General features: G+C 42.3%; 1 protein-coding gene across 8 annotated transcripts in view; it reads right to left on the reverse strand.

Annotated features, from left to right (window-relative positions):
* rasal2 (RAS protein activator like 2) overlaps positions 1 to 25,891 on the reverse strand; it is a 323,907-nt gene that overhangs the window by 97,922 nt on the left and 200,094 nt on the right. For 7 of the 8 annotated variants that reach the window (XM_067990763.1, XM_067990764.1, XM_067990760.1 and 4 more), the window contains one exon: positions 10,597 to 10,694. In XM_067990763.1, the coding sequence (XP_067846864.1) occupies positions 10,597 to 10,694 (98 nt within the window). Of the gene's footprint in view, positions 1 to 10,596; positions 10,695 to 20,119; positions 20,283 to 25,891 lie in introns of those variants that run through there. The other variant, XM_067990765.1, reaches the window with a different exon arrangement.

Here is a 25,891-nt window from a genome sequence, read left to right on the forward strand (position 1 = left end):
AACTGGTAATCTACTGTCAGCCGGGGCTGACTCAGGTGATTGGCATTCTAGCCAGCATAAATTCAGCATGGTTTTGCTAATGCACGGAGTAGCAGCTATCGATGGAGTCTGGTTTTGGCAGAGTCTATAATTGGGAATTTGGTGAGTGAGTGAGTGAGTGAGGGGATTCGGTGCAGTCAGGGGTGAGGTGCATTTGATTAGTCAGCGGAGAGGAGCGTACCGAGAGCGGGTCACAGCAACAACAAAACAAAACTGCAGTGTGATGTCACAGGTAAGGCAGGTAGGTGGTTAGTGGTGAGTATCTCTTCTGTTTTCTTCTTTCTTAGGACTGTGGGCTAAGTAACTTATAGCATAAAACTAAATATTTTTTTTTAAAACTAAACTTAATTTAATAAATTAAACAAGGCCTGTACTTGGTTCAACCTAAAAATAATTTGATTGGCATTGTAGTAATCAATTAAATAAATAAAATAGTTATGACAGGGCAGGAGATGTGTTGCAGCTGCAATATGTGGGAGCTACTGGACAGTTTTGTCCAGGGCAACGACATCTGCGGTAAGTGTCTGCAGCTCGAGGAACTTTGGCTCCAAGTTGAGGAGCTGGAGTCTGAGCTGCAGACATTGCGATGCATCAGGGAGGATATTACCTGGACACTTTGATCCAGGAGGCAGTCACACCCCTTAGACTAAATACTGTAGAATTGGCACGTGGTCAGGGACAGGAGGGCGTGACTGCGAGTGAGGCAGGTACGGGGATCCAGGAGGTAGCATTGCAGGAGCCTCAGCCTCTGCACTTGTCCAATAGATATGAGGTTCTTGCAGCCCTTGTGGACGAGTGCAGGAACTGCAGGGAGGATGAACAAACTGGCCACGGCACCGTGGTTCAGGGGGCCATTCAAGTGGGGGGGGGGGGGGGGAGTAAAAAGGGATGTGGTTGTAGTAGGCGACGGTATAGTTAGAGGGATAGACATTGTTCTCTGCTGCCAAGAGCGAGAGTCCCGAAGGCTGTGTTGCCTACCCGGTGCCAGGGTTAAGGACATCTCCTCAGGGCTGGGGAGAAACTTGGAGTGGGAGGGGGAAGATCCAGTTGTCGTGGTCGATGTAGGTACCAATGACATAGGTAGGATTAAGAAAGAGGTTCTGCTGAGGGAGTTTGAGCAGCTAGGGACTAAATTAAAAAGCAGAACCATAAAGGTAATAATCTCCGGATTATTACCTGAGCCACGAGCAAATTGGCACAGGGTAAATCAGATCAGAGAGATGAATGCATGGCTCAAAGATTGGTGTGGGAGAAGTGGGTTTCGATTCATGGGGCACTGGCACCAGTACTGAGGAAAGAGGGAGCTGTTCCGTTGGGACGGGCTTCATCTGAACCATGCTGGGACCAGTGTTCTGGCAAACCAAATAACTAGGGCGGTAGAGAAGGCTTTAAACTAAATTGGGAGGGGGGGGAAGGGCTCAGGTGGGGCAAAGTTTATATTGATAGAGAAAAGACAAGGAAGTAGTACAGGAAAGTGATGGTGGTAATGATAAACAGAGTATGTCAGGAAGGGACAGAGCGTACAAACATAAGAGTGCACTAGCAAATGGGGCCGGGGTATGAAAGAATGGTAAAAAGACAAAATTAAAGGTTCTTTATCTGAATGCGTGCAGCATTCGTAATAAGATAGATGAATTGACGGCACAAATAGAAACAAATGGGTATGATCTCATGGCCATTACAGAGACGTGGTTGCAAGGTGACCAAGGTTGGGAGCTAAATATTCAGGGTTATTTAACATTTCGGAAGGATAGGAAAAAAGGTAAAGGTGGTGGGGTAGCTCTGTTAATAAAGGATGAAATTGGTATAATAGTGAGAAATGATCTTGGCTCAGAAGATCAAAGTGTCAAATCAATTTGGGTGGAGGTAAGAAATCACTGGTGGGAGTAGTATCGAGAGGCCCCCTAACAGGGCAAAATATAAATCAGGAAATAAGGGGGGCTTGTAAAAAAGGTAATGCAATAATCATGGGCGATTTGAACTTTCACATAGATTGGACAAATCAAATTGGCAAAAATAGCGCTGAGGAGGAGCTCATAGGGACTGTTTGAGACCAATAAATCAGGGAACCAACCAGGGAACAAGCAATTTTGGATCTGGTAATGGGTAACGAAACAGGATTAATTAATGATCTCAAAGTAAAGGATCTCTTGGGAAGCAGTGATCATAACATGATAGAATTTCAGCATCCAGTTTGAGAGTGAGGATCTTGGGTCTGAAACTACTGTATTAAACTTAAATAAGGGCAATTATAAAGGAATGAGGGCAGAATTGGCTAAAGTGGACTGGGTAAACAGATTAGATGGTATGATGGTGGATAAGCAGTGGCAAACATTTAAAAAGATATTTTATGACTCAAAAATCCTGTGAGGTGGAAAGACTCCACAAAAAGGGCTAACTAAGGAAGTCAAGGATGGGCTAACTAAGGAAGTCAAGGATGGGCTAACTAAGGAAGTCAAGGATGGTATCAGGTTAAAAGAAAAAGCATACAACATGGCAAAGATTACTGGTAAGCCCAAAGATTGGGAAAACTTTAAAAAACCAGCAATGGATGACTAAAAGATTAATAAAGAGGGAGAAAATAAATTATGAGAGTAAACTAGCAAGAAATATAAAAACTGACAGTAAAAGCTTCTACAAGTATATAAAAAGGAAGAGGGTAGCTAAAGTAAACACTGGTCCCTTAGAGGACGAGACTGGGGAAATAATAATGGAAAACAAGGAAATGGCAAAGGAATTGAAAAGATATTTTGTATCTGTCTTCACAGTTGAAGTCACTAATAACATACCAATAATAGTAGAAAATCAAGGGGCAAAGGGGAGGAAGGAACTAAAAACAATCACTATCACTAGACAAAAAGTACTAGTACTAAACTAATGGGTCTAAAGGCTGACAAATCCCCTGGACCTGATGGCTTGCATACGAGGGTCTTAAAGGAAGTGCCTACAGAGATAGTGCATGCATTGGTTGTAATCTTCCAGAATTCACTAGATTCTGGAGAGGTCCCAGCGAATTGGAAAACCGCAAACGTAACACCCCTATTCAAGAAGGGAGTGAGACAGAAAGCAGGTAACTATAGACCAGTTAGCCTAACATCTGTCCTTGGGAAAATGCTAGAATTCATTATTAAGGAAGTAGTAGCAGGACATTTGGAGACTCCTAATACAATCAAGGAGAGTCAACATGGTTTTATGAAGGGGAAATCATGTCTGACAAATTTATTAGAGTTCTTTGAGGAAGTAATGGGAAGGGTGGATAAAGGGGAACCAATGGATGCAGTGTATTTGGATTTCCAAAAGGCATTCGATAAGGTGCCACATAAAAGATTACTGCACAAGATAAGAGCTCATGGTGTTGGGGTAATATACTGGCATGGATAGAGGATTGGCTAACTAACAGAAAACAAATGGTCGGGATAAAAGGGTCATTTTCAAAATGGCAATCTGTAACTAGTGGGGTGCCGCAGGGATCAGTGCTGGGGCCTCAACTATTTACAATATATATCAATGACCTGATTGAAGGAACAGAGTATCTTGTGGCCAAATTTGCTGATGATACAAAGATAGGTGGAAAAGCAAGTTGTGATGAGGACACAAAGTGTCTGCAAAGAGATATTGACAGGTTAAGCGAATGGGCAAAAATTTGGCAAATGGAATATAATGTGGGAAAATGTGAAGTCATCCACTTTGGGAGGAAAAATAAAAAAGCAAAATATTATTTGAATGGAGAAATACTACAAAATGCTGCAGTACAGAGGGATCTGGGTGTCCTCGTACATTAAACACAAAAAATCAACATACAGGTGCAGCAGGTAATCCGGAAGGCAAGTGGAATATTGGCCTTTATTTCTAGGGGGATGGAGTATAAAAGCAGGGAAATCATGCTACAACTGTACAGGGTGCTGGTGAGACCACACCTGGAGTACTGCGTACAGTTCTGGTGCCCTTATTTAAGGAAGGACATACTTGCATTGGAGGCAATTCAGAGAAGGTTCACTAGGTTGATCCCGGGTATGGAAGGGTTGCCTTATGAGGAAAGATTGAATAGGTTGGGTCTATACTCATTGGAGTTTAGAAGAATGAGAGGAAACCTTATTGAAACATACAAGATTCTGAGGGGACTCAGTTGGGTAGATGCTGAGGGGATGTTACCCCTCATGAGGGAATCTAAAACTAGGGGGAATCGTCTCAGAATAAGGGTCGCCTGTTTAAGACGGAAATTAGGAGAAATTTCTTCTCTGAGGGTCGTGAATCTTTGGAATTCTTTACCCCAAAAAGCTGTAGAGGCTGACTCATTGAATACATTCAAGGCTGAGTTAGACAAATTTTTGATCAGCAAGGGAGTCAAAGGATATGGGGAAAGGGCGGGAAAGTGGAGTTGGGGGAAAGGGCGGGAAAGTGGAGTTGAGGTAAAAATCAGATCAGCCATTTTCTCATTAAATGACGGAGCAGGCTCGAGGGGCCGAATGGCCCACTCCTGCTCCTACCTCTTATGGTCTTATAATATAATAGCTCTTTCCAAGAGCCGGCAAAGGCATGATGAGCTGAATGGTCTCCTGTGCTATATGAATCTATGTAGTGCACAATCTAATGCTGTTGGTGTGAAGTTGTGTTTTACTAAGCCTGTTCCGTTAAGGTCACAAGGTCTAATTGCTGTCAATAGGCATATCCCAAGACCAATTAGGGACTGTTTCCTCTTAGTCACATTCCAATGATATGATTTTGTTGCCCAGCCATAGCCTCCAATAGCCATTATGAGCTGGGAGAAGAACCAGGCTGAGACAAGTCATATTTCAACACATACCCTTGAATGCCAAGAACATGGCTGCCATGGTCAGGAAATCAGTACTTTAATTGGCTACATTTTGGACCACCCCCCAACACTGATTTTCTCCCTTCCTCCCCTAAGGATGCCAAGTCCTACTAGGGTACAATTCCATCGTCAATAACAATCCTCCACAAACTCACCCATTCTTAACGACTGAGCTTGAAGAGAAGTTGGCAGGCTATTCAGCTGTAATCGGTGGGGGGGGGGGGGAAATCACAGCTGACCCCCAACTTCTGAACTAAACCGTGCTGAGGATATTATAACACCCGTACCATTATCCCAGCTGAGATTAGCTAATAGACCACAGATGGGTGGTCAAATCTGGGACCTCCCGGTTTGTAAAGCTTACCACCCATCAGATGGTGCCTTTACCCACTTAAGACATGGGGAAAGCACTCAGTCCATATTTTCAAAAGAAAACACTCAACAAGGCCATTGCAGGGCATGACCCTGAAGTATTCTTCATATTATATCCACACTTTTCTTTTGCAATTGAGAAGGTACAGGGAGTCATGACATCACTGTGAACTGCCCAACATGCACAGGGCAAACCAGAGACAATGGCATCCCCTGGATACAGTCCTGGCAGCCAGAATTCCCCACAACACTCAAAGAAGGATTCTGTACTTGAATGAATGACTGAAATTTAAATATGTAAAACAATGAACTTCAATTCTCTTAATGCGAAGATGCCACACACCATTAATTGCAATTGGTTCATAGCAATTGTTACAGTAATTAATGAACAGAAAGTGTATCTGTTCAGACGCATAATTACACATACATATAATAACAGTGTTTGTGAGAGCTGTATTCTGTAAACTACGTCTAAGCAATTTCCATTCAACAGTAATTAGCACTTGTAAGTAAACAATTCAGATATGACTTGTAAACCAGTAAACATTTCAACAACAATATTCTGCATAATAACAAAAATAGATTTACCACACATAATCACATTATATGTAGGTTCATGGCGAATTAGAAGTTGACTTTCCACAAATTAGAAAACATTAATTCTAAAACTCCAGAAAATAATTCAGAATTTAGATACCTGTATCTATTGATTGTTTCTCGCCATCACTAAAATGATTAAATGTTAAAATATATGATTAAACCACTGGATCTTCCATTTCGTAGCTCACTGTAAGTCAGAGGATGTATTATTTTATAAGGTCAGGCGTGTTATACCATGTAACGCACAATAGATAATTATGCTCAGGGCCAATTGCGTGTCATCTGACCTCTCCCTTGAAGGGCACAAGATCTAATTGATGTAATATCCTGACATTAGTTAAAGACTAATGGCTGCTAGGTACATCTCAAAGTTAATTAAAATAAACTTTCTGTTGTTGAGGAAGTTTTGCTGGCGATTGGGAGTATGATCAATGTGTTTTGAAACGACACCGAAATCTACATCAAAGTGTAACAAACAATATATGTGAATTTCCATAATATATATATAGGGTCAGTAACCAGAGGACACAGATTTAAGATAATTGGCAAAAAATCCAGAGGGAAATGAAGAGAAATTGTTTTATGCCACGAGTTGTTATGATCTGGAATGCAATGCCTGAAAGGGAAGCAGATTCAACAGTAACATTCAAAAGGGGATTGGACATATATTTGAAATGGAGAAATTTGCAGGACCAAGTTGAAAGAACAGGGGAGTGGTACTTATTGGCTAGCTCTTCCAAAGAGCCGGCACAGACACAATGGGACAAATGGCTTCCTTCTGTGCTGTATGATTCTATGAAGATGCTGCACTTCCAATATTAAATCTGTGTTCTTCTAAAGATAGGGATGATGGTATAATGTTGGGGTCCAGGCACCCTCTCATTCAGTTGAAAGAAAAAGTTGCATTTATAACTGCCACTCATCACATGTCTCAGAAACATCTCTAAGTGCCTCACGTACAATGAACTGCACTGTGTTTGGGAGGCAAACTGTTGTTTCAGTTGCTGAGATTTCCATGAACTCACTATGCTTTTCCAAAGATTTTTAATGGAATACAACTGCTTCATACAGCACCTGCAATACAGGAACATGGGATGAGTTATCTGGCTCATTGGGTGGTTTAGGTGACGTAGGAGGAGAAACCACCAGTAAATTGAGTAAGTGTCGATCGATCAGGGACTTTTCATTGGGACAAGAGTCTAATTTTCTGAAATTGCATGGCAATACCACTCGTGTATAACACTCTCAATCGGTAATTCATTAGTTATATAAGAAAAATTTATACCATAGACTTGCACTGTGTGTAAATCAGAGAATTTCAAATTGCTCCTTATACATCACAACCAGGTATGTTAGATGTGGGGGGTCCACTATATTTTTCAAAACCATTACTCTACAAGGTGGCTCTATAATGCAGCTTCCAAACATGACACCAGCCAGATTAGGAAGAGCCCAATAGACAGAGAGTAGTGGTGAATGGTTGTTTTTCGGACTGGAGGAAGGTATGCAGTGGTGTTCCCCAGGGGTCGATACTGGGACTACTGCTTTTTTTGATATATATTAATGACTTGAACTTGGGTGTACGGAGCAAATTTCAAAATTTGCAGATGACACAAAACTTGGAAGTGTAATAAACAGTGAGGAGGATAGTAATAGACTTCAAGAGGACACAGAGACTGGTGGAATGGGTGGACAGATGAAATTTAACGCAGAGAAGTGTGAAGTGATACATTTTGGCAGGAAGAATGAGGAGAGGTAATATAAACTACATGGTACAATTCTAAAGGGGATGCAGGAACAGAGAGACCTGGGGGTATATGTGCACAAATCTTTGAAGGTGGCAGGACAGATTGAGAATTAAAAAAGCATACGAGATCCTGGGCTTTATAAATAGAGGCTTAGAGTACAAAAGCAAGGAAGTTATGTTGAACCTTTATAAAACACCGGATCAGCCACAACTGGAGTATTGTGTCCAATTCTGGGCACCGCACTTTAGGAAGGATGTGAAGGCCCTCGAAAGGGTGCAGAAAAGATTTACTAGAATGGTTCCAGGGATGAGAGACTTCAGTTACATGGATAGACTGGAGAAGCTGGGTTGCTCTCCTTAGAGCAGAGAAGGTTACGAGGAGATTTGATGGAAGTGTTCAAAATCACTAAGGGTTTAGATAAAGTAAATAAAGAGAAACTGTTCCCATTGGCGGATTGGATGAGAACCAGAGGACACAGATTTAAGGTGATTGGCAAAAGAACCAAAGGCGACATGAGGAAAATTTTTTTATGCAGCGAGTAGTTATGATCTGGAAAGCGCTGCCTGAAAGAGTGGTGGAAGCAGATTCAATCGTGTCTTTCAAAAAGGAATTGGATAAATACTTGAAGGGGAAAAATTTGCAGGGCTACGGGGAAAGAGCAGGATAATGGGACTAACTGGATTGCTCTTACAAAGGACCGGCACGGGCTCGATGGGCCAGAGTTCTGGCTGTTTATTGCTTATCCAATGACACCACTGGTAAATGCGTTCATTATGGATATCAGCTGAAGCTGGGCTCGGCTGTGATGGACTCTTCACTTATTCTGACAGCACTCTTCGTTCAGGTTCGCAGATGAAGTACGGACACTTGCAGCACTGGAAGTGCCCATGCAACTGGACTCGGCAAGCATCTTTACATCCAAGGGTAACAGTAGAAAATTAGAATGGAAAGTTAACTATTAAACTATTTGGTGGCATCCCTGTTTCTCAGATGCATTTCGCCCTCTCAGCGCTGCATCCCATGCTCAACATTACCAAACACTGGAAGTTTACGGAGTAATCTCCCCCAATTCTCCCTCTGCAGAAGTCAATGATTCATGCTGGGTCTACTGCTTCAAAAGTGCCCACTGCAATCTTCCATCTTGCCAAGTGACCAATCTTCATGTGTGAGCCTAGATGATCGGCTATTCAATTATGGGGGCACATGGCAGAGCCTGGGGTGTTAGTGTGGATGCCTGAAGACAGGTTTGGACTCGGGGGGGCAGCTCCAATATTAAAATAGTCCGCCAATATTTCTTGGGTCTACAAAGTCACACTTAAGTTTGTTTGACTGAAGAGAACGCAGTATAGTGCCAAAGGGGGCTGTCTCTTGCGCTGTTTTGGACTGGATAGCTTGGTTTTTCGAACCGTGTGTCTAGAAATTCCTAAAATTATCAACTGGACACGAAGTGTATGATTTTTAAGACAGAAATCAATTTGCCTTCTTAATTCTATGATCGGATGTAAAACATTGATTATTAATGGTTAGGACATTTTTCCATGAATTTTGGTCACCGGCAAAGCAAATGCCAGAACTCAGGCAAGGATTCTTGGAGGCGGACAGTGAGTTCAGGTAGATAGATGCATTATTGAGGAGAATTTGAAAAGGCAACAGTGCTGTATCAAAAGGAGATCTAGAGAATGAATTGTTAACCAGCATCAGTCTTACATCAAGCACTCACTGATGCTCCTGCGCATTAAATTAACAAATTTACTTAATGCGTGCTCTGTGTCTTCAAATTGCTTGAATGTGAACTTAAAAAAAAAAGCGCTATCAACCCAGCTTCTGAGCAGCGTAAGTTGTCGCATGGCTGGAAAAACGTGTGAGGAGAAAACACACCCACAAAATCTGTCAGGAAGAGAAGTCAAGCCCACAGATTCAGGCTGCATTGCTCAAGCAAAACTAACTAAAGTTAGGATTCTGTATGTCACTGTAAATAAAAATTTTAATTTTTTTTATAAAAAGCCAAAGAAATAATTAAAGAGACAGAAGGAAAAAGTAAAAAACCAAAAACTATTAAAATACGGAGTAATGAGACTCCACATTTTTAAAAGTTAATTTTTAGTTGTTTGGCAGTCATTGAGACTTACTTTAGACCTGGTATTTTTAAGCACACCCATATGGTGGCGCAATTAGTTACTTTCCAGCTGAGCAGATAAGCAAGTTGGTGCTTTTTCAATGATTTCCCTGATTGCAGTTTGCGATGGCCCTTTAATTCGAAGCTGTCATATCACCGGCGAACCACCAGGAGCAAGTTCCAGATTTCCGCGTTTCACTGCGCATGTGCGAATGTGAGAACTTGCTCCTTCAATTCGCCATTAAAACCAAAGAGCGCTGTTGAGCTCCTCCGTTATTTCGGGAGTGATTTGTGGACCAATGTTTATAGTTATGCTGACATCAGTTCCATTCCATGCTTCTCCCAGAAACAGTCTACGATAAGGAACTCCTGACATGGAGGGTCAGAAGTGAACCCATGTCTGACTATATTACTTTTTGATTAGTTCAATATGTTGTTTTAATTTTCCACCTCCATTAATGGCACGTTTTGAGAACTGCACTTTTAGGGTAATTTTTGAGTACTCAGTCCGCAAGATCCTTTTTTTTAATCCCCTTATAGTTTACAATTAGCAAACGATGTCACGAGGGGGCCAATCAGGAGTCTATCCACCCTGTCTTCAGGTCAGCTGGAGTGAGAAATGATCTCGAAACAACAGTAGAGTTTGCTTAGCCTCTGCGAATAAAAGCAGCAGCCTTGTGGGGATAGGTAGCAGGGCTGTTATTCAAATTGCATTTAAAAAAAAAAAGTTTTTCACGTGGTGAATTGTTGGTGTTATTACTAAAATATTACTCAAATTACAGCATATATCTTTAAAGCTTCAAAAATTTGAGGTACTAGTTAAAATCTAAACGTGCACCATTGCGTGTATGGAGGAAAAAAAATGGATTCAGAATTAAATGTTTTCACTTTATTAATTAATACACCACCTTGAACGGAGATGTGGAGTCCTCCATTCCATTCGCTTTCTCGGATGATCCTGGGCCTGATATACTCCTCCGCCGGGGGGAGCGTTCGCCAGGTGGCTCTGCAACGAACAATTGTTTGAAGTCAGCTTTGACATTCATACAAGCACAGCACTGTGGTAGAAACACAGTTAACACAAAGACTACTTTTACTGCAGCCTCAAAGGGCAAAGAAAAGTATGTTATATATTCTCCAAAATGGCTCCCAGAGCTGGACAGTAACCCAGCCATCACGGGAGCTCTTATGCTAACTTTCCCCTAATTCTTCATTGCTCCCCACTGCAGATGAGGAGCAAGTAACCTGCGCCCAAGTCGTGGTGAAAACACTGCTATCGACCTGGTCACTAGGAGGTATGCAAGACCACCCTGGCAGTTCAAAATCGTGCCAAGGATTACTTTTAAAAGCCCTTGCTGACATGGACCACACTGCAGCAGATTGTATACAGGCACATTGGCCACAGAGTATTTGGAGGCCAAGAATTGTGGGGTTCTGACGAAAGGTCTTTGACCTGAAACCTTAACTCTTTCTTTTTCCACAGATGCTGCCTCACTTGCTGAGCTTCTCCAGCATTTTCTGTTTTTATTTCAGATTTCCAACATCCGGAGTATTTTGCTTTTGATTGTGGGGAGAGTCGTTTTGAGAATCATCCCAGTCAATTCATGCATCTATCCTGGGAGTCAGTTACAAAGCAGCATTCATAGCGGCCTGGGACCACATCCCCTGGCCACCTTGTTGGATAATGAATTATGCGTGGTACAAGGGACCTGGAAGAAAAAGAGGCCAATGCTCTTACTGTTACACCGACTGACATCAGGTAAGTCAGCTCAGGCCGGGAAATACACAGGGGGCCGTCTCAGAGGTGAAATACCTCAATGCCAAATAAAATGGCCCTTTTTCCCATAATTCGCAACCTGCTAACAAAATTGCACACCACAAATGAACGCACTTCCACAATTCTTTTTCAGGAAACTGGTTTTCTTCCCTTAACAGAGTTATTTGACACTCTGGTCGATATGCCTCAGCTACACGGTGAATTCACCAACCCAGCCATCACGGGAGCTCTTATGCTAACTTTCCCCATATTCTTCATTGCTCCCCACTACAGATGAGGAGCAAGTAACCTGCGCCCAAGTCTTGGTGAAACACTGCTATCGACCTGGTCACTAGGAGGTATGCAAGACCACCCTGGCAATTTTCCCTCCTCGGGAAACGAGGGGCCTCCACTTGCCAATTTCCTTCAAACGGCACAGGCAAGATCACAATGCAATGGAGGGGAAAATGGGATCATCAAGGCAAGAGGTTTAACACACCACTTACACACACCACCAAATAAAAGAAGAAAGCAAAGCATTAAGTTTACCACCAGAAATAGAGAATGTCTATTCACGATGTTCTATTCACCAGTGTCTCACTCATGAGTTTAATCTCAACCAGGCTGATTTGACATTATTCTATCAGTGCGTTCGTGCTTTAGCTGCTTTCCATAAAAGGCGGTACATAGGACGGATGAGTGAAGATCATTCAGCTGTTTCTCGTGAACACGTGAAGCAGTGTCAGTGGTGGAGGTTACCATCTCTGTAAATGTCCGAGGAGCCGCGGTCATTCTGCTTGCAGTCTTGGACCCACGCAGAATTTAACATGGCTAACATCATCATCTCTTCTTGAGCTGAGCACAGTGGTGGTTGGAGTCGGGGATTATATAATTTACATTGCTGGGCAGACAGCAAGAAGCAGAGACTGGAATAAGTGCAAGAAATGTCATTTAGCAGGAAAGTTAACAAACTTCTACTTCAAAAAGTCCGGTTGTTACTCTTGTTACAGAGATGACCAGAACAACCTGCCATATGATGGAGTTTTTTTTGTAGAAATATACTTTTAGTTTTTCTCCATACTCATGTGGAAAATAATTTCATGACCATTAAATAGCCTCCAGAAAGTCGAGAGAGACTCATGGCAAATCAGTTTTTAAACTGGGCCCCAAAATTTAAATTCTGAAACATTTGTGGTTTTCATTTTTTCCCCCCCCCTTTTTGGCTAAGAAATTTGTCTCTCCTCTTCCCTCTCCCCGTTCCAAGGGAAGTCAGCCAGCCGCCTACTCTTCTTAGCTTTTAACTGTAACCCCACTGTGATTCTGCTCCTTCCGGTGAAGAACTGTGTCTCCCCACAACAACATTTCACCATTGAGGCCACTCTGATGCTGCTCATCCTTAAACCCACAGGCAACATTACCGAGTAACCAATTGCAATATTTTAAATGTGCTTGGCAAGGACATCACTAATCATCTTAAAACTGAGATTGTGGCCAGCATGCTCCAGTCAGCTCCACTTGCAATAAATGCATGCTTAATAAATGGCTGGAACTGAAGCCAAAATACCTTTTTGTAGAACTAGTTCTGTTAAGTTAATGAAGGAGGAACATTTATTTTGCATACGGTTTTCCAATGCAATGCACATCAGTAATTAGAACTTCTTGATCGCTGGTAGCCGTTCAGAGTCAGGGGAACTGTTCGGGAGTAGTGGCCTAAAGTGTCAATATAGCTGGATGGGGGTAGAAGGAGGGGGGGGGGATGAAAGAGAATAAAATCGGCGAAGATTTCTTCTCTTGATTACTGTATGGTGACCAGTTCTTGGTGGGGGGGGGGGAAGGGAAAGAGAAGGAGGGAGAGAAACAAAGTGGAGGGAGTGGGGGGTGAAAGAGAATAAGGGGAGGAATTAAAGGAGGGAGGGCAGATAGGGAGGAGGGAGGGAGGGGAGAGGGGAGGAGGGAGGGAGGGGAGGAGGGAGGGAGGGGAGGAGGGAGGGAGGGAAGGAAGGAAAAAGAAAGCATGGGGCCTGAGAGCGCCCACACGAGGGTGTGGGGCCCGAGAGCGCACAACAGTGTGAAAAAAAGAGAAAAACGCAATTGAGTGTGTGGCAAAATGAGGACAGGACTGGAATTGCCTATGAGACCTCTATCCCAAGGAAGAGGGGGAGGGGGAAGAAAAGGGGAAAGGGATGGGAGAGGGGAGAGGAGAAAAAGATAAAGGCAAGGGAGAGGGGAACCTGCTCTTTTGATCTTGATCAAGAAATTCAGCCTCTGGACAACTGCAGATACAAACCTACATCCTACAACTCTGATAATGAATCTGTAGCTGATCATTGAAAATTCACTATATCTCGGAGTATTTTATTTAGTACTGACCCATTCTCCAGTTACATATTATTTGATATATATACACAAGTTAAATTCTCAAATGTCACCACAACATTTTTAATGTGAGACAAAGGTATGCAAATTTCATGCCATATTTAAGATTATTGAAGGCAGGCAAGCTGGTACACTTAAATATTTAGAAAAACATATATTCAATTGAAGATTGCTGACAACTAAAAGCTAATTGATTCATGAGAAAAGGTTTTCTGTCTAATGTTCCTTAAAAAGATTGGTAAATAATTTAGAATATAGACTAGAAAGTGATACCAATTTTAGCATTTAAGCTATTTTTAATTATTTGCAAAAATTCAGTTTTATAGAGCATATAGTTTGTTGATTTTTCTTCAAATTCTAGGTATTTCACACAGCTTAATTATGATACCTAGATAAGATGCATTTATTTGAATGTGGGTATAGACCAAATCCCATCAGCCTTGGCTCAGCAGTTGCACTCTTGCCTTTGAGTCAGAGGCTGTGAATTCATACCCTACTTCAGAGAATTGAGCTCATAATTTAGGCTGACACTTTAATAAGGGAGTGCTGCACTGCTTAACATGCTGTCTTTCAAATGAGATGTTAAATCGAGGCCCTATCTGCCCCCTTGGGTGGATGTAAAGGTTCCCATAGCACTATTCAAAGAAGAGCGAAGGAGTTCTCCTGGTGTCCTGGCCTATGTTTATCTCTCAAATAACATCACTTAAAAAAAAATTTGGTCATTTATCTTATTGCTGTCTGTGGGACCTTACTGTGTGCAAATTGGCTGCCATGTTTCCCTAAATTAAAATGGTGACTACACTTAACAAGTACTTCATTGGCTGTGAAGTGCTTTGGGCTGTCTTGAGGACATGGTGGTGTATTAATGCACGTTCTTTCTTTAAAAATACCAGACAATATGGTAAATGTCATCGGTACTGCACTGTAAACCAATCTGGAGAGAAATACTAGGCACCTGGACTATGTATGCATTAAAATATTACAAAATGCATATTTCCATCCATTAAAGTTTCAAATATTTGTAGTGAGAAAATTTGAAATTTAATGCAGGGAAGTATGAAGTGATGCATTTTGGTAGGAAGAATGAGGAGAGGCAATATAAACTAAATGGTACAATTTTAAAGGGGGTGCAGGAACAGAGAATCTTTGAAGGTGGCAGAACAAGTTGAGAAGGCTGTTAAATGGGATCCTGAGCTTTAATAATAGAGGCATTGAGTACAAAAGTAAGGAAGTTATGTTAAACCTTTATAAAACACTAATTAGGCCTCAGCTGGAGTATTGTGTCCAATTCTGGGCATCACTTTAGGAAGCATGTGAAGGCCTTAGAGAGGGTGCAGAAGAGATTTACTAGAATGGTACCAGGGATGAGGGACTTCAGTTATGTGGAGAGACTGGAGAAGCTGGGGATGTTCTCCTTAGAACAGAGAAGGTTATGGGTAGATTTGATAGAGGTGTTCAAAATCATGAATGGTTTTGACAGAGTAAATAAGAAGAAATTGTTGCCAGTGGCAGAAGGGTCAGTAACCAGAGGACACATACTAAAGAGTCAGAGGCAACATGAGCAAGCATTTTTTTTTTAACACAGCGAGTTGTAATGATCTGGAATGCTCTGCCTGAAAGGTGGAAGCAAATTCAATAGTAACTTTGAAGGGGAAAAATTCACAGGTCTATGGGGAAAGAGCAGGGGGATGGGACTAAATGGATAGCTCGTTCAAAGAGCCAGCACAGCCACGACGGGCCGAATGGCCCCCTCCTGTGCTGTACCTGCTATAATACTATCCACCCACGGGTCAAATAGACAAAAATCTGTTTGGGCTTACATGTGTAGAAATGAAGTACTGGCGGCTGCCTGTATTTCTGCAGAAGTCACCACATCAACAACAACTTGCATTTCTCTACACTGTAAATGGTAGGAAGTCAGAGACTGATTCTCTTCAGAGAGCTGCTGGTATTCCTGGGCTAGGTGTGTAGCATTCAGCTGATCCTTTTCATCTTGATCAAGCTCAGCAATCAGCTGTTTTTTTCTTTCTTGTAGCAGTGCAATTTCTTTCTGCACTTTGTGCACTAATGTAGTAAATCGTCCCAAGGCTTCCACGAGAGCATTATCAAACAAAATTTGACACAGAGCCACATAAGGAGATTAGCACATATTAGGACAGGTGACCAAAAGCTTGGTCAAAGAGGTAGGTTTTAAGTAGCATCTTAAAGGAGGAGAGAGAAGTAGAGAGGCGGAGAGGTTAAGGGATGGAATTCCAGAGCTTAGGACCTAGGCAGCAGAAAGCACAGCCGCCAATGGTGGAGCCATTAAAATCGAGGATGTGCAAGAGGCCAGAATTGGAGGAATGTCGAGATCTCGGAGGGTTATAGGGCTGGAGGAGGTTCCCTGAGATCAGGCGGGCGAGACCATGGAGGGATTTGAAAACAAGGATGAGAATTTTAAAATCGAGGCATTGCCGGACAGGGAGTCAATGTAGGTGAGCGAGCTCAAGGATTTGGGTTTGGGGAGAGAAAGGAAAAAGAATATTATGGAATGGGATGCAAAGAGAAGAGCAAGACTGGAACTTTACTCCCAACCTAGCAGAACTGTTTGTACACTTGAGAAGTGGCAACAAAACATGCAACAGTGCCAGCATGGCTGTTTGTGGAACTTTTTGTGCACAAATTGGCTTCCGTATTTGGCACTTTTCACCCTTCTTTTTGGGTTGAGGATGCAAAGTTGCAAATAAGAATTATTTATGCAAGTTGATATCCCAGGAAAGCACAATTCATCAATAGTAGCACAAACTGCATCTCGGTCAGTTCGTGAGGTCAGGCCTGGTGTGCAACTAATAGCGCTGACCTTCGTAAGCTGGAAAATCCTTAGTGAAGGTTTTGTTAAAAAATCAGCTGCGTAGTGATTTACAGCATGTTTACATTTCTGACTTGCCACCAAGTTCATCTCCAAAGCAAAGTCACAAAGTAAACAAAGTACCATTTCTGCCACCTGGCACAGCATGCACCTCCAGAGTAGCCAGTTTCAGAGCAATCCAACGTCACCTTGGGCTGGAGCCTGAAGCAGATGAAGTGCTCCACCGCACTGTTCTGGCCAGCAAAGCAGCAGCACCAACATGGGCCTAAATGGTCCTTCTGCAGTCAAACCGTCACCGTTTGTGGCAGTAAAACTGCAAAGGCGTTGCCCTGTAACCAGCAACCGGAGAAGGTAGAGCCGCCCCCCCACACCGAACCATGTGAAACAGCTGCTTCAGGAATGGGTTCTACAATGTCGGTTAAATGTGTAACAAGTGAGTGGAGAAAATACACTACAATGGTAAGAATCCAACATGGCTGCAAAACTAACCCCCGGCAGCTCCTTACATTCTTATACTTTGATTCTACCCAATGCGCACACATTTCTTTAAGCTGCCCTGCAGAGTCAGCTTTGTGAAACAGCATCTTTTATTTGTCCATTACTTTGACAAATGTACATACTTGGACAGGTGAATATAAATGTGAGAAATTCAGTTTTGCCATCAACAGTATTCACTGTATTTACTTTACTGCAAATTGTGACAAGGGAATAAGCAACAAAACGGTAACAAAAAGCCTGACTGGATCTGGAGCATAAGGATTGCATTATCTTACGTCATCAATGTTGCTGCCTCCTCTGCTCAGTGACCCAGTGCTGCCATTCCCAAACGAGTGTGATATACAACTCCAGTTTATTCAGTTGATGGCTTTTTCCCCCGTAGAACCCCATTATTCACAGATAATTACTAACAAGTCATTGCTCACTATTCTCTGTATAGCTGTAGTCAATGGGTCAGACAAATGGCTCAAGAAAGTGCTGACTGAAATGTATTTCTAGCTCGCACTCAACACATCAACATCAGGAGCCTCTCAGACTGAGGTAATGTTATTTTATTTGACACTTTCTGGGGCTTTAACAAATCTTTCCTTCAATTATATGCAATTAGGATAATCAAATAAGTTACTTTATTTTGTGATCCAACCGCAAGCAACAATTGCCCAAACACCATTGGGCAATCTGTCTATTCTGCTCACGATGAGCTTTGGGGAGAGCAGGGTAGCGAGATTCGTTTTGGATTGCTCGGGTGGCCTCCTTCTGTGCTGTAAATTTCTCTGTCCCATGGACTGTAATTTAAAAATGGCCATTTTATTAAGGATCTTAAATGACAAACCCTAGCACCCACCAACTGCTGAATAAGTGAAATCAGAGTTTTTAAATATGATTGTCACTGACAATAGAACTGTAATTACTATATGTACTATAGCACATTTAAAGTTACAATCTATATACGAGAAATAAATATAGCAAACTCCTTTGCTGGAGACAAGTTTTGGGTAACTTCAGTGATTACAATTCTAAGAGATATAACAGAAGACAAGGCAATCACCCTTTCAAACCTCAACACAAATCAAGTAATCCATGTGCAAAAAAATAGATTAATAAATCCATATTACCAGTCTCTGCAGCCTCCAGTATCTGCTCGATTCTGGCCTCACTGCGCAGCCTCCCGTTCTGGCCCCACTGCGCAGCCTCCCATTTTGGCCCCAGTGCGCAGCCTCCCATTCCAGCCCGATCTTGGCCCCATTCTGCAGCCTCAGAATCCCAGCCTGACAATTAATCTAGCTGTCCAAAATAAATCAACAGAGACTGCATATCGAATCCACTTAATTATATCAAATGGAAGACAACTTCCAAAGTGGTCATAAATAACTGTGCCAATCTATATTACCCAATTCTCCTTTGCTGCCCAAATGCACTATGCTGGTGCAATTCAGTGACTATCATAGGAAATGGGTGGATTGAGTGACAGCAATACAATAGATGGTGACTCTCATTGACTTGAATGAGCTGTTGGTCAGAATCACCAACAGGTTCTGGTGTATGTGCAGCAATTATACAACATACTATAATTCAGGAGGATCCAAGTTTTTTTGTCTTTGTGTGTCATATATGAGGTTGAAATCTGCAATTCTATTAATCTGAATGCACCTCAAGTTACAGATACTAAATGATCTTGGCATTCTGCCTGACAATTTATACAATTTATGATTTAGGATCTATATAAATGCACACTCTCTTTCTTTCTATATTCAGCAATGAGGCAACAACCTCCAAACTTCAAACAGGACAAGGCAGCAAATAAAAAATTAAAAGCACAAGTAGAGCTGAGTTGCCTGGACTTTACAGCTTGGATAGCCAGGGCTCACTAGTCGCATGCAGCCTATAGACCACTGCTTGGATATACCTACTGCAGTGTTTCCATGCACAGGACACCTGGCTGTGTACTTCACATCTTTGTGATTTCTAAAATGTACGGACATATTGGGTCCACTGGATCTGGCAAGAGATTATCCTGGGTTCGGCCAACTGCAGCGCAAATGAAGTGTTCATTGGTCTGCAGATGTTGAATTTGAAGAACTGAAACGAACAAGGCAGAAGTGAGGACTGGGGAGAATCACTCAACAGCAGATTTAATGGCAATCTTAAGTTGTGACCGTGGTGTGGAGATGCCGGTGATGGACTGGGGTGGACAAATGTAAGGAGTCTTACAACACCAGGTTATAGTCCAACAGTTTTATTTGAAATCACAAGCTTTCGGAGGCTTCCTCCTTGACGAAGGAGGAAGCCTCCGAAAGCTTGTGATTTCAAATAAAACTGTTGGACTATAACCTGGTGTTGTAAGACTCCTTACATTAAGTTGTGACCCCAGTGAAGGCCTGCACACACAAATCACACCGTGGAGTAAAGACTGAACATTTTGCAAAGACATCGCAAACCCCAAGGGTGGCCAACGGTTTAGTTTTGAGCTGGGCATCCCGGTAATGGGCGCTCCAGAAAGTAATAGAAGTCACCCAAATATGTCTTGTAAAAGAAAGGTCAGTTTTTTCCCTCACCTGGTTTACAATGTTTTGGTCTCAACTATTAATGTTGTGAAAGTTTGCAACAAATTTTCATCAGAATCAAAGTAAACCTAAGAACTCGAGCCATGATCTGATTTACTCTGTTTGTCCAGTGTCATTCCATCTTGTCTTGATTTGGACCTGGGAACAGGCGTTAACCCTACATGCTGCCGTACAACCTTCAACTCCCTCACGACTAGGTTTTCCGTTACTCAATCACATCAATTGCAGCAATCAAAACACTTCTGTTCTCCAGTATTTTCTATTAAGGAAAAACCTTAGAATGTATGAGAAACTGGTGTGCAAGTAAATGTTACCAAGCAGTGTGTTATGTATTCTGAAAACATAGGCTTTTTAAAAAAAACAAAACTTGTGAAACTCCACCGACTTACCAGTAGTATGGAGAGGAGAGCTGGGACTTGGCTGGTCTCCGAGACAGCCATACTCGCCGGAGGACTGCACTGTACATTGGTGACAAAATGAAAGCACCAGCGTTGACAAGGGAGATGTTATCGAGCGTGACTGCATTGGCACCGAGTTGGCACCAAGTTGAGGTTGGCCCGCAGGTGAAAACAGTGGCTGGTGATGCAAACAAGTGCACGTTACAAGCACTGCGACGTAAGCAAATACAGCACATGATAAGAGTATTAGATGAGCGACACTAGGTTTCTCTGCTTTGCAGTGATGAACCAGTTTATTCACTATCTTGCACATACAGGACTACCAGTTTTCTTAACTAAGAAGCTGTCCCCCTCAGAAACACCACCAACCCAGCTCACGCAGATTTTAGGACTCATAGCATATGCCAGTCCTTTGCTTTTAAAAACTTTAGGTAGAAACAAGGAGAAACAATTCAGTTCATCTCCCTCATCCCCTTCCTCAACACTAGTCTCAGGAGATTTGGTTATATTACTTGCTGTTTTGGAAATGACCAATTTTAAAATACTTAGCAAAATATTTTTTTCATGTATGCCCGGATAAATCTCAATCTGATTTGTTTTTAATTTTAATAATTGAAATAAAACCTGCATGTGAAGCAAAAAGAACACATAAGGCTGTGTTGCATTTTCTTTCCTTTACACCTCTCCTCTCCTGAAGATGCTGACTCTCGCTGGAGTGTAGCTTCAGGCAAAACAGCTGCCCCGTGTCAACTCACCCAAGTAGCTGTTTTTCACCTGAGTTTAGAAAGTGAGACAGACTGTTCAAACCGTGGAGTGCACAACAACCAAACTTGTCCTCACCAAACATCCAAGCAGGCTCACTTTCCAGCAACAGCCTCATTACTATACCAGGTGGTGCATTTACCCACCTACCTATTAGGATACCTATTCTTCAAACGGCAATGAACGGCATCCGACCCATTTCCCACACAGTCAAAGGTTCAAAGCCCAGAGCTGTAAGTCACTCAAACTGTCAGCAGATCTCAGCTGTGACAATTAATCATAAAAATTAAACGGGGAGACAAAAACTGACTAGATATTTATACCAAGGTCACTCCCACGCATCCAACCTAACACACATGCCATCATCACCATATCAAACATCAAGGAACATCTAACTGATTTCTGAGATCTCATCCAACACAATGCACATCTCCCAGTTCTGACAAAAGGTAATCAACTTGAAATGTTAACCCTGCCTTCCTCTCGCCACAGATGTTGCCTGACCTGCTGAGCGTTTCCAGCATTTTCTGTTTTAATTACAATTCATAAAGAAAGTGTTTGGGTTCCTGAACAAGTCTTTCTAAGCCTGAAAATCCATCATAAATGAGACAAGGGTTTTAATGCAAAAAAAAAAGGCAGCTGTATTTCTGGCAATTGTTAATTCTAATTGGGCTGTACAAAAAAATTGTTCATTTTCCAGTCCAAAAAAGACGAATAGAAAAGGAATAAAAGCGAGAGGGAAGAACATATCTGACAGAACAAATAACTGATCGCAACATTAAGTGGCAAAAAAAAATTAAAACCCACGGAAAGCCTGCTTGAGCTTCAGCACTCCATGTACAGTAGGAAACAAAGTGCACTAATATTACGCACAGCTCCTTATTCCTATTAGAAAATGTATTATTTGGCATTTACCCTATTTCCCCACAAACTAATGCTTTTTCCAACTGAACTCCCCACAAACACCAAGAAATCCCAGCACAATCTTTACATAAAGCACCTATTTAAAGCTTCTAACCAGCCAAAAAAAAAACAACCCTTCCTTCGCTCGAGATCTTCTGCGCTCCATCGATGAATAGAGACTGCAAACTTCAGGGATCACCGTATCACAGCAAAGACTGCAGCCCCGAGCCTCAACAACTGCCTCAAAAGCAGGCCACGTACAAGTACTGCTGCAGATGTCATCACAATTGAAGGTTAGCGAGCAAGTTCGTGATTGTCAGGGCAACAGCAGCAAATTCTCGTTTCATGAAAAACAAGACAGAGGAAGCCCACTGTTGGCTCCTGATGCACATCCTCCCCTCCCCTAAAACCCTTTCAACATAAGCAATCCTGCACTGTAGTGCAGCAGATGGGGAAAATCGCTACAGATACGAACACACCCTTGTTCTATATATTCCAGTTATCAAGCACCAATTCTGAGGAAGTAAAATAATTTTAGAGTCAAACAGTGGTTTTATTTTACAACCGGGAAGCAGTGCATTCCTGCTTTGTAGAAATAACCTCCTATGCAGAGACATCTGCTGTTTCCTTACTGTATAGTGGAAATATCTGACTGTTCCCTTTGTGCCATAAACATACATCGTTCAAGATGCTTTTTAATTTTTTTTTGTATCAGTTCACTTCACAGCTGTGATGGGACTCAGGAAATAATGGAGAATTCCAGAAACTCCTTTGTCCGCAGTCTGGTCACACTGTACAAAAACCCTACTCGCATTCATATCAGCATCCTATTTCTGAAACTCAGCACTTTCCAATTGAGTGTAGCCACTATGTTGCACCGTCATTCCGACAACTCTCATTTACACAGTTACTGAGTTCTTCACTGCACAGCTCACAGAACTAATTTTTTTTATGTAAAGAAAAATTACGTACACACAAAGAGAAACAGTTTGCCGGGCTGTTATCCCATTGATGCCACCTCTGATCCCTGGCCAACTATAAAGTGTACCACACACCCCTTTTTCACGCCAGCTAGAAAAGACGCGTTTACACCACTGATTGGCAAACACAAAACTTCCTCAACAAATTCCTCCATCCCTGGTTCAAAGCACAATCAAACTTCTAGAGACAATTTTAACAGTGGAGATGCACCTCCTGAAGCAGGATTTCAGAGTGCTAATCAGCCAAACGTCAGACCAGAAGGCCACAATTAGAAGCACGCGCCACACCCCTGCGCTCTTCTCTCACACCAGTCTGATACAGTGTGTCTCACTCAAACAAGAAACAAACATTCGCTCTGCGTCACCTGCTGTCAACCACCACTTCGATCAAACACACACAAAGAAAAGACCTTGCTACAGGTTTACGGGATCAGGTAAAGTCTGCTTTCTACCGAGCAACAAAAGAAGCTGTTCCTCATCTTCAATGCAGTCTGACCACTCTGCTCTACCATGGAGGAAAGAGCTCATTGTCCGTCCACAGAATCTGGACACTGGCCACAAAGGCTGTACGGAATATAGCAACACCTTCCATACATTTCTATTATCCTCTCTCACAAATTAGAACAGAGACAGCCCTCCAATAAATGGTTATGCAAAGAGTGTTTTATTGATCACAGGCCCTTCCCTCATTGGAGCTCTACGCGGCTCATATTGATGGATTTTAATGGATTGTTTAAAAGCTGCCAAGAGAGACATTAAAGCTTTTAGTCTATTTCCTGGATAAGATACTCTCTGTGCCTGTACATCCGCAGTTAGCAGTCAGGAGGAATGTTACCGACTATCAACTGAGTTTACACAGCAACTGTAACAATATTATTTTAAAAGTGGGATTATCACAACCGTAACAAAAAAAAATCTGGCAATATTCGGTCATCATGGTTTGTTTTCTAAAACACCCTTTCCTCCTGAATCAACTTAAGGAGCCCCCTGCTTCCACATTATTCCTCTCAGAAAGGAGGGTGGGACGGTCCAGCTCTCAGCTACCTCCAGGGACACTGCCTAAATCAGTGTATTTAAACAGGAGTTAGTTATGTCTTCCTTTCAGTACAGTCTTCCTACACCACAAACATTACCCAGCTGAAGAGGCAGCCGGAACATGTGCTCCTATAACCCTGTCTGTTCGGCACTGAAACCAGTTGTTATGAAAGGCAAAAGCAACCTAAGGGACACCCCCCTTCCCCAATGAAGTGTTATCTGGTCTTATCTTGGCCTCTCCCCCAGTGGTATGTCTGAAATTAGGAAATTATTCTTTGGTAAAATTACATCCTTACTTAAGTGCTGTCTAATTTAAGGGGGAAGGATACCCCATATGGCCAGCCCTGGCATCAAAACTCAGGTACTGCATGTGGTGCTCAGGTCAGACACCCCTAGGTCACAACACTGTCCTTTCGCTCGAAAACCTGGATTCAAATTCAACCCAGACTAATGGAATTGTCTCTCCCCACTTCCTCCGTTTCAAGGGTGTCTCAAGTGAAATGAGTTCGGCCAATTTGCTCCGCACCCAGGGAAATAGTGGTGCTTTAACTGTATTGGCAGATGCACGGGACCAGATCGCCGCCTTGACCTGCAAGCTATGGAAACGAGAAGCAGAGACACTGACAGACAGACACACAGAGACAGAGAAAATAGTTTTGATTAGAAAAAAATCTCTATCCCCAACAAAATGAGAAAACACCTGCGGATCTGGAAATGCTCAATATGGACACAAATTATGTAGAGTCAAAAAAAGTAATCCACCCTCTGCGAAGTGACATGAATGACATTATGTCCCAAATTCTGCCCTTGTCCCATCACTAATCTTCGGGAGTGGGGGTGTTGGGAAGAATGGGGAGAAAAGGAAAGAATACAAATCACTCAGTGTTCAGTTTTTGGCAGTCAATCAGGTAATGCAGCACCCAGTCTGCTGAGCACTACTACTGGAATTAAATCTCAGTGAATCTCAACCTATAACTTGCATTACTGTTGAGACACCACAAGGAAGTTAATTGTAAACAATTTTACAACACCAAGTTATAGTCCAGCAATTTTATTTTAAATTCACAAGCTTTCGGAGGCTTCCTCCTTCGTCAGGTGAACGATGTGATGTGAAAATGAAATCCTCGAAATGAAATCGCATTTATAATTCACAGAACAATGCTTGGTGATTACAGACAGTTTTTTCAACTGCCCGTTGCCAAGGCAATCAGTGTGCAGACAGACAGGTGTTACCTGCCAGGTCTCAGAATATACAAATCACCAAAAAAAACAACAAACAAAAAAAGAGATAGAGAGGTAGAAACATAGAAAAGACAGCAACTGACCCGTTATATTAAAAACAGATAACATTTGTTCGCTGGTGGGGTAACGTGTAGCGTGACATGAACCCAAGATCCCGGTTGAGGCCGTCCTCATGGGTGCGGAACTTGGCTATCAATTTCTGCTCGACGATTTTGCGTTGTCGTGTGTCTCGAAGGCCGCCTTGGAGTACGCTTACCCGAAGGTCAGTGGATGAATGTCCATGACTGCTGAAGTGTTTCCCTCCCAGTCGGGGAACACTTCAGCAGTCATGGACATTCATCCACTGACCTTCGGGTAAGCGTACTCCAAGGCGGCCTTCGAGACACACGACAACGCAAAATCGTCGAGCAGAAATTGATAGCCAAGTTCCGCACCCATGAGGACGGCCTCAACCGGGATCTTGGGTTCATGTCACGCTACACGTTACCCCACCAGCGAACAAATGTTATCTGTTTTTAATATAACGGGTCAGTTGCTGTCTTTTCTATGTTTCTACCTCTCTATCTCTTTTTTTGTTTGTTGTTTTTTTTGGTGATTTGTATATTCTGAGACCTGGCAGGTAACACCTGTCTGTCTGCACACTGATTGCCTTGGCAACGGGCAGTTGAAAAAACTGTCTGTAATCACCAAGCATTGTTCTGTGAATTATAAATGCGATTTCATTTCGAGGATTTCATTTTCACATCGTTCACCTGACGAAGGAGGAAGCCTCCGAAAGCTTGTGAATTTAAAATAAAATTGCTGGACTATAACTTGGTGGTGTAAAATTGTTTACAATTGT

The sequence above is a fragment of the Heptranchias perlo genome, chromosome 9 (genome assembly GCF_035084215.1).
Source record: "Heptranchias perlo isolate sHepPer1 chromosome 9, sHepPer1.hap1, whole genome shotgun sequence".
NCBI classification, from domain to species: domain Eukaryota; kingdom Metazoa; phylum Chordata; class Chondrichthyes; order Hexanchiformes; family Hexanchidae; genus Heptranchias; species Heptranchias perlo.